Source organism: Centruroides vittatus, unplaced genomic scaffold, assembly GCF_030686945.1.
Source record: "Centruroides vittatus isolate TY-2023 unplaced genomic scaffold, ASM3068694v2 contig_3127, whole genome shotgun sequence".
Classification (NCBI taxonomy): Eukaryota; Metazoa; Arthropoda; class Arachnida; order Scorpiones; family Buthidae; genus Centruroides; species Centruroides vittatus.
In genome coordinates this window covers 206,024-226,389 of record NW_027122015.1, presented here as the reverse complement: position 1 = coordinate 226,389, position 20,366 = coordinate 206,024, and the positions used below count along the sequence as shown (strand labels likewise).

At 29.8% G+C, this 20,366-nt stretch overlaps 1 protein-coding gene across 1 annotated transcript in view; it reads left to right on the top strand.

The window, feature by feature from the left end:
- The first annotated feature begins 4,089 nt into the window (after window positions 1–4,089).
- LOC136973271 (protein GPR107) overlaps window positions 4,090–20,366 on the top strand; it is a 61,292-nt gene continuing 45,015 nt past the window's right edge. The window contains exon 1 of the mRNA XM_067267982.1: window positions 4,090–4,237. Within this exon, the coding sequence (XP_067124083.1) occupies window positions 4,157–4,237 (81 nt within the window). The 5' untranslated portion in view covers window positions 4,090–4,156. The remainder of the gene's footprint in view (window positions 4,238–20,366) is intronic.

The window sequence follows — 20,366 nt, the reverse complement described above, 5'->3', positions numbered from 1 at the left end:
GTATATATTCTGTAACTAATACATTCATCCATCAAGTACATTTAATGGTATTTCTTCTATATCATTTATAAATAGGCTAATAACTATAGAACAAACAGATGTAAATAATTACAAAAGTAAATATAGTTATATTTAGCCTACACGACATATTGTAATATTGTAGCCATATTATAATAAATATATTAAACAGTTTTGAAATGAAATATTATTTAGCTATATCCGTTTTAAATTAAAATAATCCAGTAAAATAAACTTTTGAAACAATGTTTTGAAGATATTTTAACTGTAAACAAAAGCTTGACTGGTTAATAGCCTATGTATACTTTTGTACACATGATTACTTTATTCAGCAACAAAATGAGAAAAAATACTAATAAATATCACAGAATAATAATAAAGATTAAAATAAAGTAAAAGAAGAAATTTTGGACGTCCACATAATTAAAGAGCAGGACCCTACAATATTAAAGATAATATTTCGAGATATAAAAATGAATATTTAATATTATGCATGAGTTTAATAATAATAAATCAATTAATAATGAATTTTCACAGACGTTTAAAACAATGCAATTATTAAATGACTTAACTAGAACCTCCAGGAAGTAAGAAATATTAACTTAATAAGCAAATATTGAATTGGCCAATCGTGAACATACAAGGGGAAAGATCAAAAAATGGTTTAACATTGTTAATTAAGAAAATGATGGAAATACAACGTTGATGAAGAAAAATGCAAATTACATTCTAAAATTAGTAAAATTAAATGAAATATACAATTGCCTTAAATTAGAAAGATAATGATACTGCTGGTTTACTTTCTTCCACATGTTGAAATGAATAATAAGTTAAGTGAACTAAAAAAATAAAATAAAATAAATAAATAAATAGTAGATATTGGCAGTGTACTAGATGGTAATGGGTGATTTTAATGCTCGTATTAAAAAAAATAGACTCAATTTATTATGGTAGTAATAAAAATGCTTTAAACGAGAGATCTAATAAAGATCTGATTTTATTCTTCTGAACTGTGTTGTTTAATTCTGTTGATTCATAAACACAAGGTGAATTATTGTTTCGACACTAGGCGATATTCCATTTTATTTAGTTGATCAACTAAATAAAATGGAATATCATCTAGTGTTGAAACAATAACGCACCTCGTGTTTGTGAATCAATAAAGACCTGATATTGAATAACAGAGATAAATTGCTATTGCATTTGGCTTTAGAATTGAATGTATATATACTAAATGGTAGATGTAAAGATGATATTTCAGCTTTAACTCTACTTATATTTCTACTAAATGTAAATCAGGGATAGGTTATATGATCTGTACACAAAGCATATGATGGCATACAAAAGTTTAATCAACTAAAGCACTTATAGAAAAAGAATAAAAATGAACACGATAACTAGTACAATCAACTTTCGAGTATGGAATGTCAACAGAATTTTTTCATATCTCAGGATAATACAAATTGGAACTTAAATACTTTTCTCGAGTATTTAATGATTGAGACATGGCAAAAATTTTGAACAGAAATTAGACTTAATAAAACTTATATTAACTTTGAGGATCGATTTTAAAATATGCTTAGATGTCTTTTTTTTTTTTTTTTTTTTCAATCAAGAATCAAGAAATAATCTTAGTATTGTGTTTGTTAATTGATTAACAAGTTACTTTGTGAAGATTAGGAAATAATATTTTACAAAGTTAATCACATGGATTAATTATAATTATTGGCTGAACACTACTAATATTACAAATATTTATATAACTTTTTCATGTTATAAGTAATTGTAATGAATATAGTAATTATAAAGACTAAAATATAAAGTTGCTAAAAGAATATTAATTTAAATAATATTTTGTTTGTTATTAAACTAAAAAACAGGTGTTATAAAATATAATCTTATAATTTTATTCGTACCAAATTAATATGTCGCTAAGTATCTCTTTCTTATAACAAGACTTGCCTTAATACAATAAATATATTATCATTATTATTATTAATTCTAATTTATAAATTAGTTACAAAAAATTTAACTAATAGCATATACATTTTTTTCATTTTCATACACAAAGTTTAAAACTCCAGCGACGAGTTGCGTAACTTTTCCGGCAAAAATACTTAAAATTGCAGTGGCGCCATCTGTTATGATAATTCATCAAAAAATTCTTGTATTATTAATTATTATAAAATGGCAAAGAGCTTAACTGTTGAGGGTAGAGATGAGTTGAGCTACATTGTCGACTGCTGACACTACGTGAAAATCGGGTTTTACGCCGGCTTAGCAGACTGTTCTTTGAACAAATTGCCAGATAGATGATCAATATCCCCAAAAATTAGTTTCAAAATTTCCCCAAATTAATGAATTTATTGAACTGACTATATACACTTATTGACACAAAATTAGGCATCAAGAAGACGTTAAAATTGAATGAAAGTACGAAAAGTACGGACGTGATGACGATGGTAATAAGTCATTATAAAATCTTAGCAAAGAAATAATTTCCTGTGGAACAACGATAAGACCTTTAGTACTTTATATATCTCCACTTGCATGTACACTTGCGGCGATATGGTCGGGCATAAAAGCTTATAAGTAACGTATGTTATCCCGAGAGATTGGTTCACGTCGTTGCGACTGCCGCTTCAGATCACCGCTCTCGTAAATGGCCGAAGTTGGCATCCTACCTAGTGCCACAAATGCTTGAAAGGCGACATATCTGAAGGCCGGACAGGCTAATGAAGTATTAAAATGTGACAAAAACACCTTGGCTGTGTGTAGCTGAACACTATCTTACGGAAAATAGTTGTAGGCCTATGTAGCCCTGCTATGAAAGGCGAAATATGAGTGAGCAAGACTTTTTTGAATGCACTGCTGTGCTGCCAATATTCGTCGCATCACTACTATGGTGACCGTCATACGAGATGGGTCCTCAAAACAACAGGCCAGCAGTGGAGGAACTGTGCTGTTCCACAGTAAAGACATGATTGAAGCATTCACCAGCGTTCTTCCACACGCCAACACGCTGATTATCCATTCCCAAACAGATTCGTCTCTAAAGACGATACGCTGCCAGTCAATCAATACAATCTATTATAAAATTTCTGGCATTGCAGTGCGTAATCAGGTAGAATACAGAATTAAAAACAAGTTGAAAAACACGGTAAAAATGGACAAAAGCACAATAAGTTATGGAATAAAACAGTAAAAATATATAAGAATATTGTACAATATGATAAAAAACACAAGGACGATAAAGATAGAATCACAAAGATTATTGAGAATTGTTCATATTCCTGAGTTGCCTTCCTTTGATTTGATATGTATTTATGAGTTCTTCAAAAATACGATGTAAGTGTACAGTACTTTATCGTTAGACAAGAGTTGGAATTCGCCTGGCCAACTATTGTTGTAGGAGCTGAGTATAAGATTTAGCCTTAGCCTAACATCATTAATATAGGACGATAAAAAAAAAAGCAATGCCGCACACTGCTTTGAAATTAGTGCAAACTTTTACGACACGAATGAGGATTTCCTGCTGCAAAGACATTTAATTATACTTATATTATTATTATTAATTAATTAATTAATTAAAATAATATATATATGCTCCTTAATGAAAACCGAGTTACATAGTATATCCCTAGGTCAAAAATAAAATTTCTGGAACTACTATGATTTTTTGTACAGTACACCTATTCTAGGAAACGCGCTACGAATTCAAATAGATTCAAAATTTGTGCTTACTTCACACGTTCTTTAAATATATTTTCTTATCGGCCCCGGCGCCAGAAGAAAATGTAAATAGTTTTGTACATTTACCGGTACGATTGCAGTAGCACCAGTGTGAATCCAGCCTAATGCCGTATACAGAGTACCGCATAGAAAATCTAATTAAATTAACTCTAACGTCAAAATAATTAAGTTTATAAATTAAATAATTATTTGATTTATATACAGTTTTAATCTTCCAATTAAAAACAGAATTTAATGGATGTCAATCACTAGCAGAAGCAATAATTTTATTCCTCTTAGCGTTTGTTGCGGTAGTGCAACCAGAGCCTCCATTGAAGCGAAGTTAATGTAGTAGTGGCTCCATCTTACGGTTTTAGTACAAATTGAAGCGTTGCATGCTGGCAAGATGGCGACCTTCCTAGTTGTTTTGTTGCTCGGGATTCTGGCAACGAATATTGACGGAAGGAAGCACAATTTGACTTTAATCGTAAGTTTTATTGGCATTTAATAAAACGTAAGATCATAGTATACATATTTTTAAAACATTAGATACGTAATTTATTTTATATAATTGCAATTATGCATTTTCATAAACGTGAGTCATACTTTAGTAATAACACGAAGAAAAAGTGGAATGATTTAAATTTTAAATATAAATTTCCTAAATTTTAGTCAAATTATATACTTTCGGGATTGATAAATATTTAAAGATTCAGTAAATTTTAATTAAAATTTCGAAATTAAATAAATAAATTTTTTAATATGTGAAGCCATTTATTTACACAGATGTCATACATTTATTTGAAATGAATATTGTAATTAATACTGAATATAAATTAATGCAAGTTTAATTCATTTTATAATTCAGTTTTATTGATTGCTAATGTTGATAATTTAGAGGAAATCTGAGCAAGTTTATGTATTAAAGGAATACTTTTTATGTATTCCTTTATTAAAGTTCCTTTACATACACTTATGTATATGTAAAGGAAATAGCTTCATAATCAAAGGAAGTATTTCATAATTATAATAGAAAGTAAAGGTTGATAAAACCTCTCCCCCACTGTCTTTTCTTTTTTATCAAGTGTTGATGTTAAATCTTGTTTTCATTATAGATAATATCTTTAATACAACAGATTTATGTTAATACAAAATTTTTATGTACTGTTTTTAGGAAGGATGTTTTCATATACTGTATTGTTGTGTGCACACTGTTTTTTGTACAAATTTAAATATTTCTTTACGTTCTTGTGAACATTATCTGATATATTGACAGTTACAAATCATTACAGGAATAGCTCTTTCAAAACCTTTTTATTTCTAGTAAAATATAGTAATATTTACTTGCATGAACGAATGTTTTCATATCTATCGAGATCTGCTTCAGGTTTGATAATATTCTAGCAATGGAATACCTAGAGTTCAAAAATCAGGAATCCTTAACTGTTTTTTAGGACTGACTGTTATAAGACAGAGCTGATTTTAAATGTTTTCTTTCGCAGTACCTGAAACCAAATGTTCACATGTCAAATCTGGACATCAAGGAGACCTAAAGTTCGGCAAAGCTTAGCTCAGCTTTGCTATTTGTTGTAGCAAAGCCCATTTTTGAAATTAAATTGTATCTGTAATAATAATGGATACACAGTATGTCAGATATGTTTTCATTTATCTCTCATTAAAATGAGAACATTCAAATAAAAACTACTTGAGTGTTAAGCAATTGAATTATAAACAATTTTTAAATTAAGAGAATTATTAAAAGTAATAAAGGAAAATATTTTAAAATGATACAAATAAGTACAATAATTTCTAGCAAAAAAGTCTTTATAATTCAAAATGGACAAGACTAAAATAATCTTGAATTACAAAACAACAAAAAAACTTGGAATATACAAAATAACAGGAAAAATCAAAGATGATCTCTATAATCTAAAGATCTAAAGAAAATCTCTTGTGATGAAATGTGAATTCAACAACTGTGCAATAAGTTGAATGTACTTTAATGAATATTAAGGTGCCGTACATCCAATTAAATATATTGTAATGAATAAAAAATTGTCAAAAATTATCAAAACTACCTGTACATGTGAAAGATTGGACTGAGATTGAAGCAAGTTTTTATTTTTATGTATAATAATAAACATATTTTTTGAAATGGTATTGTAAGGAAAAGTTATATCATGTTGATACTGCATTATAGCTGTAGCAGAGACAAAAGCAGAAATTGAAATAAAATGTTGCAGATCACGTAAGTGTAAGGTGAAGAAATTCACCTCAAGGTGATTTGTGAGCCAGTCTGCAATTCTGGACTCTAGCTGAAACCTTAAATATGTTAATATAAGGAAAGAAAACATCTTTAGGTATTACCAAAATTTTTTAATAGTAAATAATTGATTTTTTCAAGTATTTTTATTAAACTTTGTATTTAAGCTTAATGATGGTTTATGAGAAACGATCAGTTAAAAAAAATTCTTTTTAATAATAAACAGAGATGGCTTTCTTTAAATTAATGTAAGTGGTATGATTTAATAATCTTATACTGAAGCTGCCCATAAATTTGTTTATATGCTATTATATTGATCAGTTTATACACAAAAGTCTGAATTTGATAATTTAATGAACAAATTTTTATCTTTATTGTAATACATCTATTTAAACTTGCAGCTGTTACATATGAGTATAAAGGTAATTGCTATGTGCATATAGCAGAAATATGAATTTAAAAAAATTATTGCAATAAAGAAGAGATGATTAATGTTATTTAGTAAATAGTATCTTTGAAGAATTATAGAATGTAATTATTTATAAAGTAATAATTATAGTAGAAAAATTAATACATTAATTATTAAAAATTCATGATGTGTTTGCTTACAAATTGTAATAGCATATCAAAAATTCCTTCTTAGTGTATATTCTCTTGACGTACCCTATTAAAACGCAATCAAAAACGCATCTAAAATAGTATAATAAAAGCCGAGTTCTTCACAGTAAGCCTTAATCCCGTCACTTTTCCCGCTGGGGAATATCGAAAAATCCCTTTTTAGTGTATATTCTGTTGACGTAACCTATTAAAACGCAATTAAAAACGCAAAAAACGCATGTAAAATAGTATAATAGAAGCCGAGTTCTTCACGGTAAGCCTTAATCCCGTCCATCTCCCCCCAGTGGGGGGAATTTCGACATGTATATTATATAAAAACACGTGCGTATTCGAATGCAACGTTGTGTCAAAATTTCAAAGGAATCGGTAGGAACAAACGAACGTTATATTTTATTTATATTAATATTTATATTAAGTAATAATTTTAATAAAATAGGAATAATTAATAGTTATTCTCCTAACCTCACTCAGACTCTATTACACTGTAAGACAACAACACCTTGATGCTGAGAACCTTTAACTTTAATCATAAACAAACGTTTTCGGCCCATTCCATGGCCATCGTCAGGCTAACAACATTCGAATACTGTTCCGAATAACCAATTCCAAATTTAAATAAAATACAAAAGAACTCACGCGCGATGCTAAACAACGTAAACTAAAACTAATATAAACAACATAGAAAAGAACAAACGAACGTTATATATTATTTATATAGATAGATAGAAAATGATCTGCTTCAGTCCATTCTCACAGAAAAGCATAATGCCTGACAGAAAAGCAAACTTAGTTCGTCGGAAGGTAGCGCCATCTGTTGGACATAAAAGCCTTAATTTATATATAAATATATTTTTGAAAGGGGGGAGATGGTGTAGGGGTATGAAAAATAGATAGTAGCCGATTCTCAGACCTACTGAATATGCATAATAAAATTATTGCAATAAAGAAGAGATGATTAATGTTATTTAGTAAATAGTATCTTTGAAGAATTATAGAATGTAATTATTTATAAAGTAATAATTATAGTAGAAAAATTAATACATTAATTATTAAAAATTCATGATGTGTTTGCTTACAAATTGTAATAGCATATACAACTAAAACTCAACATTATTAAATCTACACTTTATGGGATGAAATGATAAATACACTGGAGATTATAATGCAGGATTAGTTGGAAAGGATAGAGGAAGATATACAGGAATGGCATAAATTAATAATAAATTGAGTGATATTTATCCTACTTAGCTCACTGTTTGCTTACTACTAGTAACTTTGCTATTAGTATTAATTTTTATTCTGTTAGCACACTTGTATATGGATTCTATGGACTATAGAATTGCATTACCTCAAAATATAAATCAAAATGAGAAATTGCATGCCAAATATTCAAGTATTTGGTATATAATTTTGGACTTTGATTTTATATTATATAAGATACAAAATTATGTATTATAATGTTGTATAATAATAAACTGGGCTATATTTTATTTAAATTGATATATAGTCTTTCATATACAGCATGAAAATAAATCCAATTATATTTGATTTTAATGAAATTTTTTTTAAAAAACAACGGTAGCTATCAGTAATTGTTAAGTTAAAGAACAATACTACAGAGAGAGAAATATTTTTATAAATAAAATAGTAACTATATTAAAATATAGGGTTATAATTGTTAAGTTATTTTTAGTAGTTTTTTATCATTAATTTTTCTGGTTAAACATTTTAATCTCATTAAGATGTATAATATGCTAAGAATTGATTATAGCTAATATATATAATAAAGCATTTGTCATATGTGTGATAGATTGGCAGTTCCCAATCTTTTTTGGCTTGGCAGTCCATTTTTCTAAATTTATTTCACATGTTCATCAAACCTTGGTCAATTATACAGCACTGTACAATTACATGTACAAAAACAGTTGTTTTTTTAAATTGAATAGCTGTGGAAGAAGGATACAGATAAATATAATAAAAATATAATCATATTTTTATTTAAAACTAACAAGGAGACCCTACGGCTTTGGGGAAACGGATTTTGATGGTTTTCGGTGTGGAGGTAGTACACCGTGTGAGTGTACTACCTGTAAAATACTAAAGTGCAATACTCAAATGTAATCGAGAAAAATGAACTTAAAGTTTTTTCAGCACTTTATGTATAAGTTATGCGTATTATCGCTCGAGCACGCTGTGGCGTGAGTGGTAACGCTCCTGACTCGTGCGCTTTCGTTCTCGGGTTCAATTCTCTTGTGTATAATTTTTTTTATTCATAAATTCTTATAATGTATTTATTTTTTATTATTTATTTATTTTAATTTAATTTCTACTGTTCCAAGCCTAATATTTTTACTTCGAAAACCCACCTTTTTCAAGTTGAGAGAGAACTATTAACACTTATGCCGGGTTTGAACATGGGTCTAGAGTCTTTTTCACTCACTTTTTAACTCTTTGTTGACCAATTTCCATGACCCCTTGTTTACTTTTAGTTTGTAAAACGACCGAGGGCGATACTGGTCAATCAGGAATATTATTTTAAAAAATTCACCAAAAATCAAATCATTATATTCGTATGAAAGAAAATCGCGTACATTTATTAATATCTTTAGTTTTAAATACGACATTTTTCAATATATTTTATTAGAGAAATTAATAAGAAAATATATATATATATCTCAACTGACATTTAAACTTGATAATTTGTAACTTTTTGTCAAAATAACATTGTCTAGTTATTTTTAGCACTATGCTAGAAAGACATAGAATATTGTTATGTACAGCTCTATATAACAGTTCATTTCTGAATTTCCACACGAATAGACGTATTTATGCAGTGAAATTTATTTTGAAAAGTTATTTTATAATTACAAAAATGTCATCAAGAGAAGCAAGTTCTTCACGTTGTGACGAAAAAACTGTAGATGATCACTCTTTATACAGTGATGTATCGAAGCAGCGGCTAAAAGATGGAGTAGTATATTATGAGAGTTTACTTTTTGAAAATAATTTAATTGCAACAACATCTTCTGATACACTATCTGAAGATGCTATGCTGATAGGCACAGAATTATACAATAATACATTGGATGTGTTGAATGAAAAAACATTTATAATTGATAACGAATTGATTTCTGCTCAAGAAGAGTGTATAGAAGGAAATTTCGAAGCAGTTAAAGATGACTCATCTGATGACTATGTACCTGATGAAAAAAAATATAGAATGAAGGAATATATTTCACTGGAATATAAAATCAAAGTTTTAAAAGTAGCAAAAGCCCACCCTACGTGGAAACTACAAACTTTACAAAAAAAAACGGATGTAGTCATTTGAAAAAAATGGATCATTTAAAATTATGGGAAAAAGATATTGAACGTGGTGGAACTATTTTTGATAAATATCATTTGATTGATTCTTGGACGTATGACCGCTTTGTCGAAGCGAGACAAAATTATAAACAAGTGACCACAAGAAATTTACAGCAATGGGCTTTAGCTGCTGCTAATCAGTTTCCTGATTTGCAATTTAAAGCGTCAAACCAGTGGGTAGATAAATTCAAACGAAGACACCACATTTGTCAAAGAAAAATTACCAAATTTGTATCACAAAAAGAAGCATGTACCATGGAAGAAATCCTGGCCTCTGCAGAAACGTTTCGTATTCAAACAAAACGATTGATATCAAACTTTGATAGTGACTTCATCATCAATACAGATCAAACAGGTAAATAAAAATTTTAACTATAAATCAAGTACTTTATATTCCATTATTACGTTTAATCAAAGTAAAACATAAGACATTATAATTTTGTTACATTTTCAGGATGTCAATACCAATCAAATTTAAATAAAACATTAAAAGATTGAAACAGGAAATATATTAAAACAGTGTTTGTAAGAACACAAGACATGAACAAGGTTTCACACACATATACAGCACAATACGGTATAACATTATCCGGAAAATTATTACCATATGTTTATATTTGTTTACAAGAGCCTACAGGTAATTTTGGGCCAAGAATAAAGAGAAAGGTGGAAGAATATATAAAAAAATATACAAATGTTACTGTCACATCATCAAAATCAGGAAAACTGACCACTGATCTCTATACTAATTTTCTGACAAAATGTTTGATGCCATATGTTCAGAAGAATAAATTTCTTCTACTCATTGACTCATGGACAGGACAAACAAAAGCAGAATTGTATGATGAAGTATTCCAAGATGATGAAAAAATGCCTACATGCACAATTAAAATTATACCACCAAAATGTACTCCGTTAGTCCAACCATGTGATGTCTATTTTTATAGACAAATAAAAAATTTCATTAAACGATTACAAAATAACGCTGAACTACTGGACAAAAATTATGAAATTCATTCTCGAGAGGATTGCCTGAAAATACATTCGATTATCCATCATCAATTATCAGCACCAATATTTTGCGACATGATAAAATATGCTTGGTATGCCAGTGGACTCTGTGATATAAGAAAGTTTTTTACAAATGTAAATGAAGCGTGTTTCTCATCAGACCGTTTACAAATACCTTGCAATTGTAAAAAAGCAGCATTTATTTCTTGTTCTTGGTGTAGACGGAATTTTTGTTTTGATTGTTTTTACCATAAATATCATTCAGGATCATGTACTGTACCTGACAATGATATGTAATTATATAATATTGCTTCAATAAATTAAAATTATCAAGTTTAAATGTCAGTTGAGATATATATATATATTTTCTTATTAATTTCTCTAATAAAATATATTGAAAAATGTCGTATTTAAAACTAAAGATATTAATAAATGTACGCGATTTTCTTTCATACGAATATAATGATGATTGATTTTTGGTGAATTTTTTAAAATAATATTCCTGATTGACCAGTATCGCCCTCGGTCGTTTTACAAACTAAAAGTAAACAAGGGGTCATGGAAATTGGTCAACAAAGAGTTAAAAAGTGAGTGAAAAAGACTCTAGACCCATGTTCAAACCTGGCATAAGTGTTAATAGTTCTCTCTCAACTTGAAAAAGGTGGGTTTTCGAAGTAAAAATATTAGGCTTGGAACAGTAGAAATTAAATTAAAATAAATAAATAATAAAAAATAAATACATTATAAGAATTTATGAATAAAAAAAATTATACACAAGAGAATTGAACCCGAGAACGAAAGCGCACGAGTCAGGAGCGTTACCACTCACGCCACAGCGTGCTCGAGCGATAATACGCATAACTTATACATAAAGTGCTAAAAACACTTTAAGTTCATTTTTCTCGATTACATTTGAGTATTGCACTTTAGTATTTTACAGGTAGTACACTCACACGGTGTACTACCTCCACACCGAAAACCATCAAAATCCGTTTCCCCAAAGCCGTAGGGTCTCCTTGTAAGTATTGAGTACTGTGATGTTGCCAAAGGCCACAACGCAGAATCAAAACATTTTTATATAGTACATCTGCCATTATTAATTTTTTTTTCACATACTGCTAAACCATCAAGAGTGTACCCCTAGAGCGGGGATTCTCATTCTTTTTTTCATCATGATACACTTTTAATAATTTAAAAATTTGGTGGCACACAAACAGTGATTTTTAAACGCAATTGGTTATTTAGGTCACATTTTCTAAATGCCTTGGTAACTAACTACAAGCAGTTACTGGTAACACCAGTTTACAATTTCCAAACGTGCCCTAGGAAGGTAGAACTGATTGAATTACTTGTATGACATTGCTTATGTATGGTGGCACACTTCAAAAATTTTGCAGTGCAGTGGTTGAGAATCACTGCCCTAGAGGTATATGTACGTACCTCTGGTTGAGAATTTCTGTGATAATCATTATTTTAAAAGCTGGAATTTTAGAATAAAAATACAAATGTACATTTGTCTTTTTGAAGGCTGCAGATTATGCTGTAGCCTTTCTAATGCTTTTGTTCAAATAACTAAGAAAGTAACTTAAATGATGTATCAAACAATAAAATATATTTAGCTTTAAAGTATATGATGCATATTTTACATTAAGAAATAAAATGTAAATTAAAATGAATGTTTGGTGTCCCGGTGTTCAGTTGTGGGTTCATGCCCATGCTGCACCAGGATAGACTGATCACATGGAGTTTTCCAGTTTTTCTCCATGTATGTAATGCCTGAATAGTGGGCAGTTACCCTTAAAAAGACCTCCCAGATGGCATTTTTTGTTGTGTAACAACAAACATTCCAAGAAGGCAATGCGAAACCACTCTGGTTCTCAATTCCCAGGAATCACTATGGTGCAAAAACAAAAATGAGATCAGCCTGCATTGAGATGATCGCCAATGTCGGGTACTGGACATGACACATGAAAATAAAATAAAATAAATGCATAATAATGAAAATAAATACAAACTATATAAAGTACAGGATATAGTTTTTGTTGAGAGTGTATATTATTATAGTTACAAATACCTAAATTAATTTTATATAATATTTAAATCAATTAACAATTTACAGAAGTTGAACCATCACCAGTAGTATAATGATCCCTTCATTAACACATTCTGTAATTCCAATTAAAAATAATTTTCTAGTTTTATACTAAAAATATATATGTTATATATTACATTTTATCAATTTATATTTACATAACATAAAACTATGGAGTTATAATTACAGATTTCATGTACAGTATTTTTACTGTATAAATATGGATTTTGAATTTACAGGAAGGGAAACCAAAGTTCTGAATATTTGACATATTTCTTACCTTGCAGGGTTTTTTTTTGTTACTGTATTTCCTCAATTCTGTATTCTAAGACCATTTTTTAAAATCTATTTTTACATTTTCAAAATAGAAATGTCTTAGAATCAATGTTGTCTTACATTCAGTCCAAAAAAACAATCATAAGTCATTTTACAAGCATATCATATAATATCTTAAGCATTAACTCCACAAAACACACTTGAGGAGAAAAAAAAATCCATCAAACTTTTGACTTTCCAGAACAAGCATCAAAGTTTTTGTTTTTATCAGTCAATTTTCTTTTGATTTTGATTTTGATAATTTGATGTTCGGGATTAAATCCTATTGATTATACATCTAGATATACCAATTTCATTAAGTTGCCTGGTAAGACCCAAATGTCTTTTGCAAAAGATTTGGGTCTCACCAGGCAACTTAATGATTGGAGATGCCAACAATGTATGGCATCATAATCCAATTATAAAAGCCATTAGTCTAGTTGAAAATTTAGTTTTGTTTTGTTTTTGAGTAGATTTAGTTTAATTAAATTTGTGAGAATTCTAGATTCTCACAATTATCATCTATGCATAAAATTTCATGTTTTATAGAAATTTGTGCTTAACAGGAATGCACTGAAAGTTCAAACATATTTCTGAAAATTTTAAACATGATAGGATTATATTTGTGTGCTACAGTAATTTTATTTATATCTAATATATTGTAATTGTGTATGTAAATTCTATATTAATGCATGAAATGCTACCATTTGGACAAGTAAATGCCTTGATTTATCTAAAGATAATATATTGATTTTCTAAAAATTTTGTATAGATTATCATTTTAAATTTATATCTGTATTTAAGAAACATTCACTTTCAAGTCTGATAAACTATACTTATGACTAACTTGTACTGACTTCATGAACTTAGTACAAGTTATAATGTACTGTACTTACATTGTGTGATATGATTATCAAATCTGTAATAGCCAAATTTTATAACAGTAATTCTAGAATTATTGTTATTGATATCAAATTTGGCTGTTTTGGTGTTAAAGTGGCTCTACATGTTACATGTTTGGTATTCTTTGAATGCCAAATATTTGCTTTTCATAAAAGTATTTGCTGAAGTATTTGTCACTTGGTGACCACACATGATTATTTGTTGAGCAAAGGTTTGTTGTGGGAATGATGAATGTCTGAGATATAGAAAATGGACAATTCTCAAAAAATAATTTGTGCTGTTGCTTTTGCAGTTATGAGTAGTCCATGTCTCTAAAGAGTTAAAAAGTAGTCACTTAATTGCATCATTACTGATTTTAAAAATCAAAAAAATTTATGAAAGATTGGACTGACTCTTGTCTGAAACAGATTGCAAAGAATTAAAAGTAAATGTTAGCAAGTACTAAATGGGGTAGAAGGGAATATGCTAATGTAACATCATACTTGGAAAATATAAAGCAAAGGAGCTTGCACTCAATATCTTCATCTTGTCGGTCTTCTAGATGGGATGAAGCTATTGAGTGCAAACGATGTGATATTTTTGAGTGCAAGGTCTAGTGAGTGTGAAGAGATAGGATTCTTTTGGTGTTCTTGGTATGTCAGTTAGGTTGTTCAGATTCCAAGAGTTTTGTAAGTAATTTGAGTTATACTAAGTGCATACTTTTAAGTTAGATTTAAGTTCCCTAATTGTCAGAAAAGTTTTTTTTTTAAATTGGCTGCACTTCTATGTCCGACTGGAACTGTTGACCTTTCAAGGACTTCTTTAAGAGACGGAAGGCATGAAAATCGCATGGGGAGAGATCAGGACTGTAAGGTGGGTGCTCGAGTGTCTCCCACTTTAGTGTGCGTAACTTCTGTGTTACGACATTTGTGGTATGGGGACATGCGTTATCATGAAGCAGAATCACTCCATTTCACAATTTTCCTGGATGTTTCGCCTTAATTGCATGTCGTAATCTCTCCAGTATTTTGCAGTACCGTGTCCCAGTGATGAAGACACTTGGTTCCTTGAAATCAATAAGCAACGGGCCCTGGTGATCGAAGAACAGGGTAAACATCACTTTTTCAGCAGATGACTGGCTCTTGAACTTCTTGGGACGAGGGGACAAAGGATGACACCACTGCATGGTCGCTGCTTTTGACTCAGGTTCCTAGTGGTGGCAGCAGCTTTCATCGCCAGCAACAATGCGCTCAAGGAATGTGTTGCCTTCAACATTGAAATGCATCAGGTGCTTCAGGAAAACAGCCATCCGGTTTGACTGTTTCAGAATTTAATGTTTGGGGTATCCACTGGCTGCAAACCTTATGGTAGCCTAACTCCTTCCGGATTATGTGTTGCACGCTACTGAAGCTTTTGAAAGCGCACATATGGATATGCGATGATCTGCCCTAATCGCATCATCAGCTGCCCGCTTGTTGTTGTCTTATTGGACGTGGCTGGGCTCCCAGATCAACCTGCATCTTGAGTTGAATCGCGACCAGCTCTGAACTTTGCGCACCATTCCACTACAGTGGTTTTTGACAGGCATGCTTCTCCATACACATTCTTCATTTTTCAACGAATGTCTACTGGTGTGTTTCCTTCAGCAGCCAGAAAAAGAATCACAGCATGTTGGTCCTGTTTGGACGCATGTGGTATTAATGTAGTCATTGTTCACGTTTCAAATGTTTTCCACACAATAATCCCACGCCTCTCTGTCGGTGCTTATATACTCCACATCGGCAATGTGCTAATTTCCATATATATTGCAGCCACGTCCTTAAAAAGAAACTTTTTATTGCCCCTTATATAAGATAAGGACACAAAGGCATATAAAATTTGAGAACTAACTAATTTTTGATTTGTTTGTGTACTTTCAGTAGTAATATCATTACTAAATCTGTATAAAGTGCACTAAATATTGATTTTTTAAACAGTAATAATTCAAGTAATAAATACAAATAAAGTATAGTTTTTAAATAAATCTTTTACTACTATTTAAAGAATTATATTAATAAAACATAAGAGAACAATGAAATTATATAATTCAAGTGAATCAGCAGTAATGTTTATTTTCAATGACTTGTTCTTTGGCAAAAAGTACTTACAACAACAAGCAATTATTTATTGTGACATCATCAAATGCCAGGCTGCAATTTTTAATCATATTTTAAATTTATTTAATTTAAAATATATGCTCTCCATCTCAAATTAGTAGTGGCTTGCCTCTGTACATCACACTTTTCCTTTAACAATACAGTCGTTTCGGTCATCTAACACTTTTCGGGGAAAAAATTTTTGAATTGAAATAACGTGACTTCCGATTTGCGTTTAATATTTGTATATTATTAATCGTGACCTCCTGCCTCTAAAGTTTCCATATCTGGTCTCGTCTTTCACTATCTAACTCTGTTCTTGAGATTAAGGAAGGACAGACATACAGATGGATTTTATAGGTCTACAATTTTTCAAATTGCAGCCCAATAACAGCAAAACATTTATGATGATAAATTTTGAAAACATTATTTGCATATATTTTGTACAGGGTTCCCATGTACCAGTACCTGGAAAGTCAGGAAAAATCAGGGATTTTCATTAGTGTTTGAAAAAAGTCATGGAGAGTTGGGGAATTTGTCAAAAAGTTAGGGAATTTTCTTCCTTATCTGCCTTGTTGATTTTTTTGCTGTCAATGTGCTTGACTAAGTGTAGCTGTCTGTAGGCAGCAAGAAGTAATGTGGTGCAATAACTTATAAAAAAGGAGTGCAGGATATTTTTAGTATCCAAAATTTCTCCCAAGCATACACAAAATTTCCCCAAAAGTTTGCAAATTACAAAAAATTATAAATAAATTTAATTTAAATGGTATTATCATTTTTCATTTTAATAATTTTGATTGTGTAACAAAACAATTTATGATTTTTTTTTCTAGTTTATTAATATTTTACAAAGTTCAGGAAATTTATTAAGGGATAAATTTAATAAATATATACTTTTGTTCATGGATTATACAGGATTTATTAATGAATAATAAATAAATAATGACTTTTTTCTTTTTTTAAGCCATGTAATTTATGGTTGTGGATTAATAACAGAATAAACTAGTTTAATTTAATAAAACATTTTATTTTTAGTTTTAATAACTTGGCAATTATAAAAAATATATAACTGTTAATTAAAAAAAATAACTAACTAAAAAGTTGGAGAAGCAATAATATATGTGCATAATAAGTCAAATGCTGTTTTATTTTGTCAATGTGTCATACTGTAAGGGTCATGAGGGTCAGGGAATTTGTACAAAGTTGGTTGGGAAAAGTCATGGAATTTAAAACAAAAATTTGATTAGGAACCCTGATCATATCATCACTTAACATTTCTACTTGTCATTACTGTTAAAAGTATAGTATTAAAATTTAAATTTCTTTTCAAATTCTATTATTTCTCTTTATTATAAACTCTTTAGTAACAAAAACTTTTTCATCAGGTATATGTAAATTATCAGTTTTTCAGTTCATTATAATTTTCTAAATCAAATTTTTGCTGTTAAACTAAAAATGATATGGAGTGTGACAGTAGGGATACAGTGTATGCAGTGGACATAGTCCCATAGGCCATTAGTGTCCATGGAAGATCTAGATTCTCATACACCATTAAAGGCTATATAAAATTTAAATTTTAAAAGCACTTATACAACCAAAAATCCAGCTTGTGAAACATTACATTGGAGAAAAATGAATGTTTTCAATTGCTTTTAGCAATTATCCTCAAGTTAAAGAACTTATTCAGAAACTTATATCAGAATAGAACATATAATGGAATATAATAATTTAAAATATAAAATGTGTATGCCTGATGGCCATCAGATGTCATGTGTTTGAATTGGGATGTAATTATCTAGATGTAAAAGTAATATTAAGTATCCAATAATGACCTTCAAGCTGGGGATAATGTATTGTTATTCTTGTAGTTGATAAGTGTGTTGTTTCCATTGGCCTTATACATTTATAGCATTTTTAGATACTTAAGTATAGAAAGCTCCTGTGTCTGATAAGTGAGACAGGCATTATCAATGTTCACCTGCATATCCTCATCCAGGCACTACATCCTGGACTGTCCTATGCTGGACCTGCAACGCCAACACCTTAAAACTGTCATCATGCAGCATGGCCACAGCTGGCCACCCTGCCTTAGCCACCTCCTAGGTAATGAGGATATCCATAAAGTCTTCATAGACCTCATCAGTGCATACTTTAAAACCACTACTGTGCCAAACTATAGATAGCATCTGCAATGCTCCTTCTGCCTTTGGCCATAGTGCCTAACCATTTGTTAAACTATTTGTATTTGTATTATTGTTATTATTACTTATATTTTGTGTTATTGTATCTTATTTTCTCTTAATGTTTTCATTTTGCTTTTTAATATTTTGTATTGCTATTATTATTCCCTGTATTCTGATTTATTGTATCTAATTTCTTATTTATGTATCATTATGTATCTTTATTGTTGTATTATTATTTTCATACTTATTTTTATTTACTATATTCTGATTATTATATGTTATATTTCTTTTACTCTTATAGTAACACTCTGTATTTTAATATTTGTATTACTGTTATTATATATTGCATTTTATTCACTTTTAGTGTATCATTTGAATTTTAATATTGGTATTATTACTGTTATTACTCATATTTTGATGTATTGATTGTATTTACTTGGTTGTGCCCAGCGGTACCAAGTATGCACTGTATATTATGTGTGTTAAATAAAATGATTGATTGATTGATTGCATATCCTCATCCAAAGCATATATAGTTTGCCTTTTATTAATTGATATAAGATGTTCTTGCAGATGCTCTTTTAATGAATGTATTGTAGCCCCAGTGTATTGTAGGTTTTGGCCATCTATCTGTTGTCCTGAAGTGATATGGAGTATACTAATGAAGGAACATCTTATTATGAGGGTCTTTGGAGTTTCTAAGAAGCATATAGATGGTGGTGTTTCTTCTGTAGGCCAAGGAAAGATTGTTGTCTCCTGCCACTTCTTGGTATATAGCCATCAGGATTTTGTTATACTTCACAACCTTGAATTTATGTTCTGTCTTTTTTGTAGTTTGGTCTTGCTCCCCAGATTTGTTCACTATACTTTTTATTAATTTAGGCAGGTATCTGTGCTGGATAGCAAGTTGTTTTATGTACTGCAATTCATGAGATCTCTCCTTGAAAGTAGAAGAGTTTGCAAACACCCTTTTTACTAAGGCTCTAAAAGCTGTTACTTTATATTGGGAAGAATTATAAGAGGAGGATGGGATGAAAATTGGATTATACGTGAGTTTGCTGTAAACTGCAAACCTTCATACAATCCAGTTACGGTGGGTTTGTTTCATGAGCTGGATTTTTGGTTGTGTAAGTGTTTTGAATATTATCCAGTATTTAGTGCATTTATTATTTAGTAAATTTTAAATTCAGTAAAGAAGATTTCATGTTTGAAAACTGTCTTGTTCACAACTAGAAATGATAATATAAACTTGGAAATTTTTAATTTGTTTATTTTATTAATTAAAATTACAAAATGTTAATAATGAATAGTAGAATGTTTTATATTGTAAATAGATCTAAGGATGAATGGTTCAAGTAGCATTTCTACTTCTGTTGCATTCATTTTGCTTTGATCACTATTTCTGTGCTGCTTGCTTAGTTTAGTACTGTTGACTGCATTTTGTGATTCTAATATAACAGATTTTGGAAATGATAAATGTTTGTTTCAACACATCTGTTATAGTGGAATTACAGTATTTGTGAATATCAGACTGCAGCTGTTAGTATCAGGAATGCCTTTTGGACAGTGTGTCTGCAGTTATTCCTTATGAACTTGGTTGGAAATGTGTTTGTTTTCCTTACATTTAATACAGTTTGTTTCTCTCTCTTATCTTGCCTCATATAGTTTTTGAATTGAACATGACATTTTCAATGCAATAAACAACTAATATCAGAACATCCTTTATTAATTCATTATATTGAGATTCAATA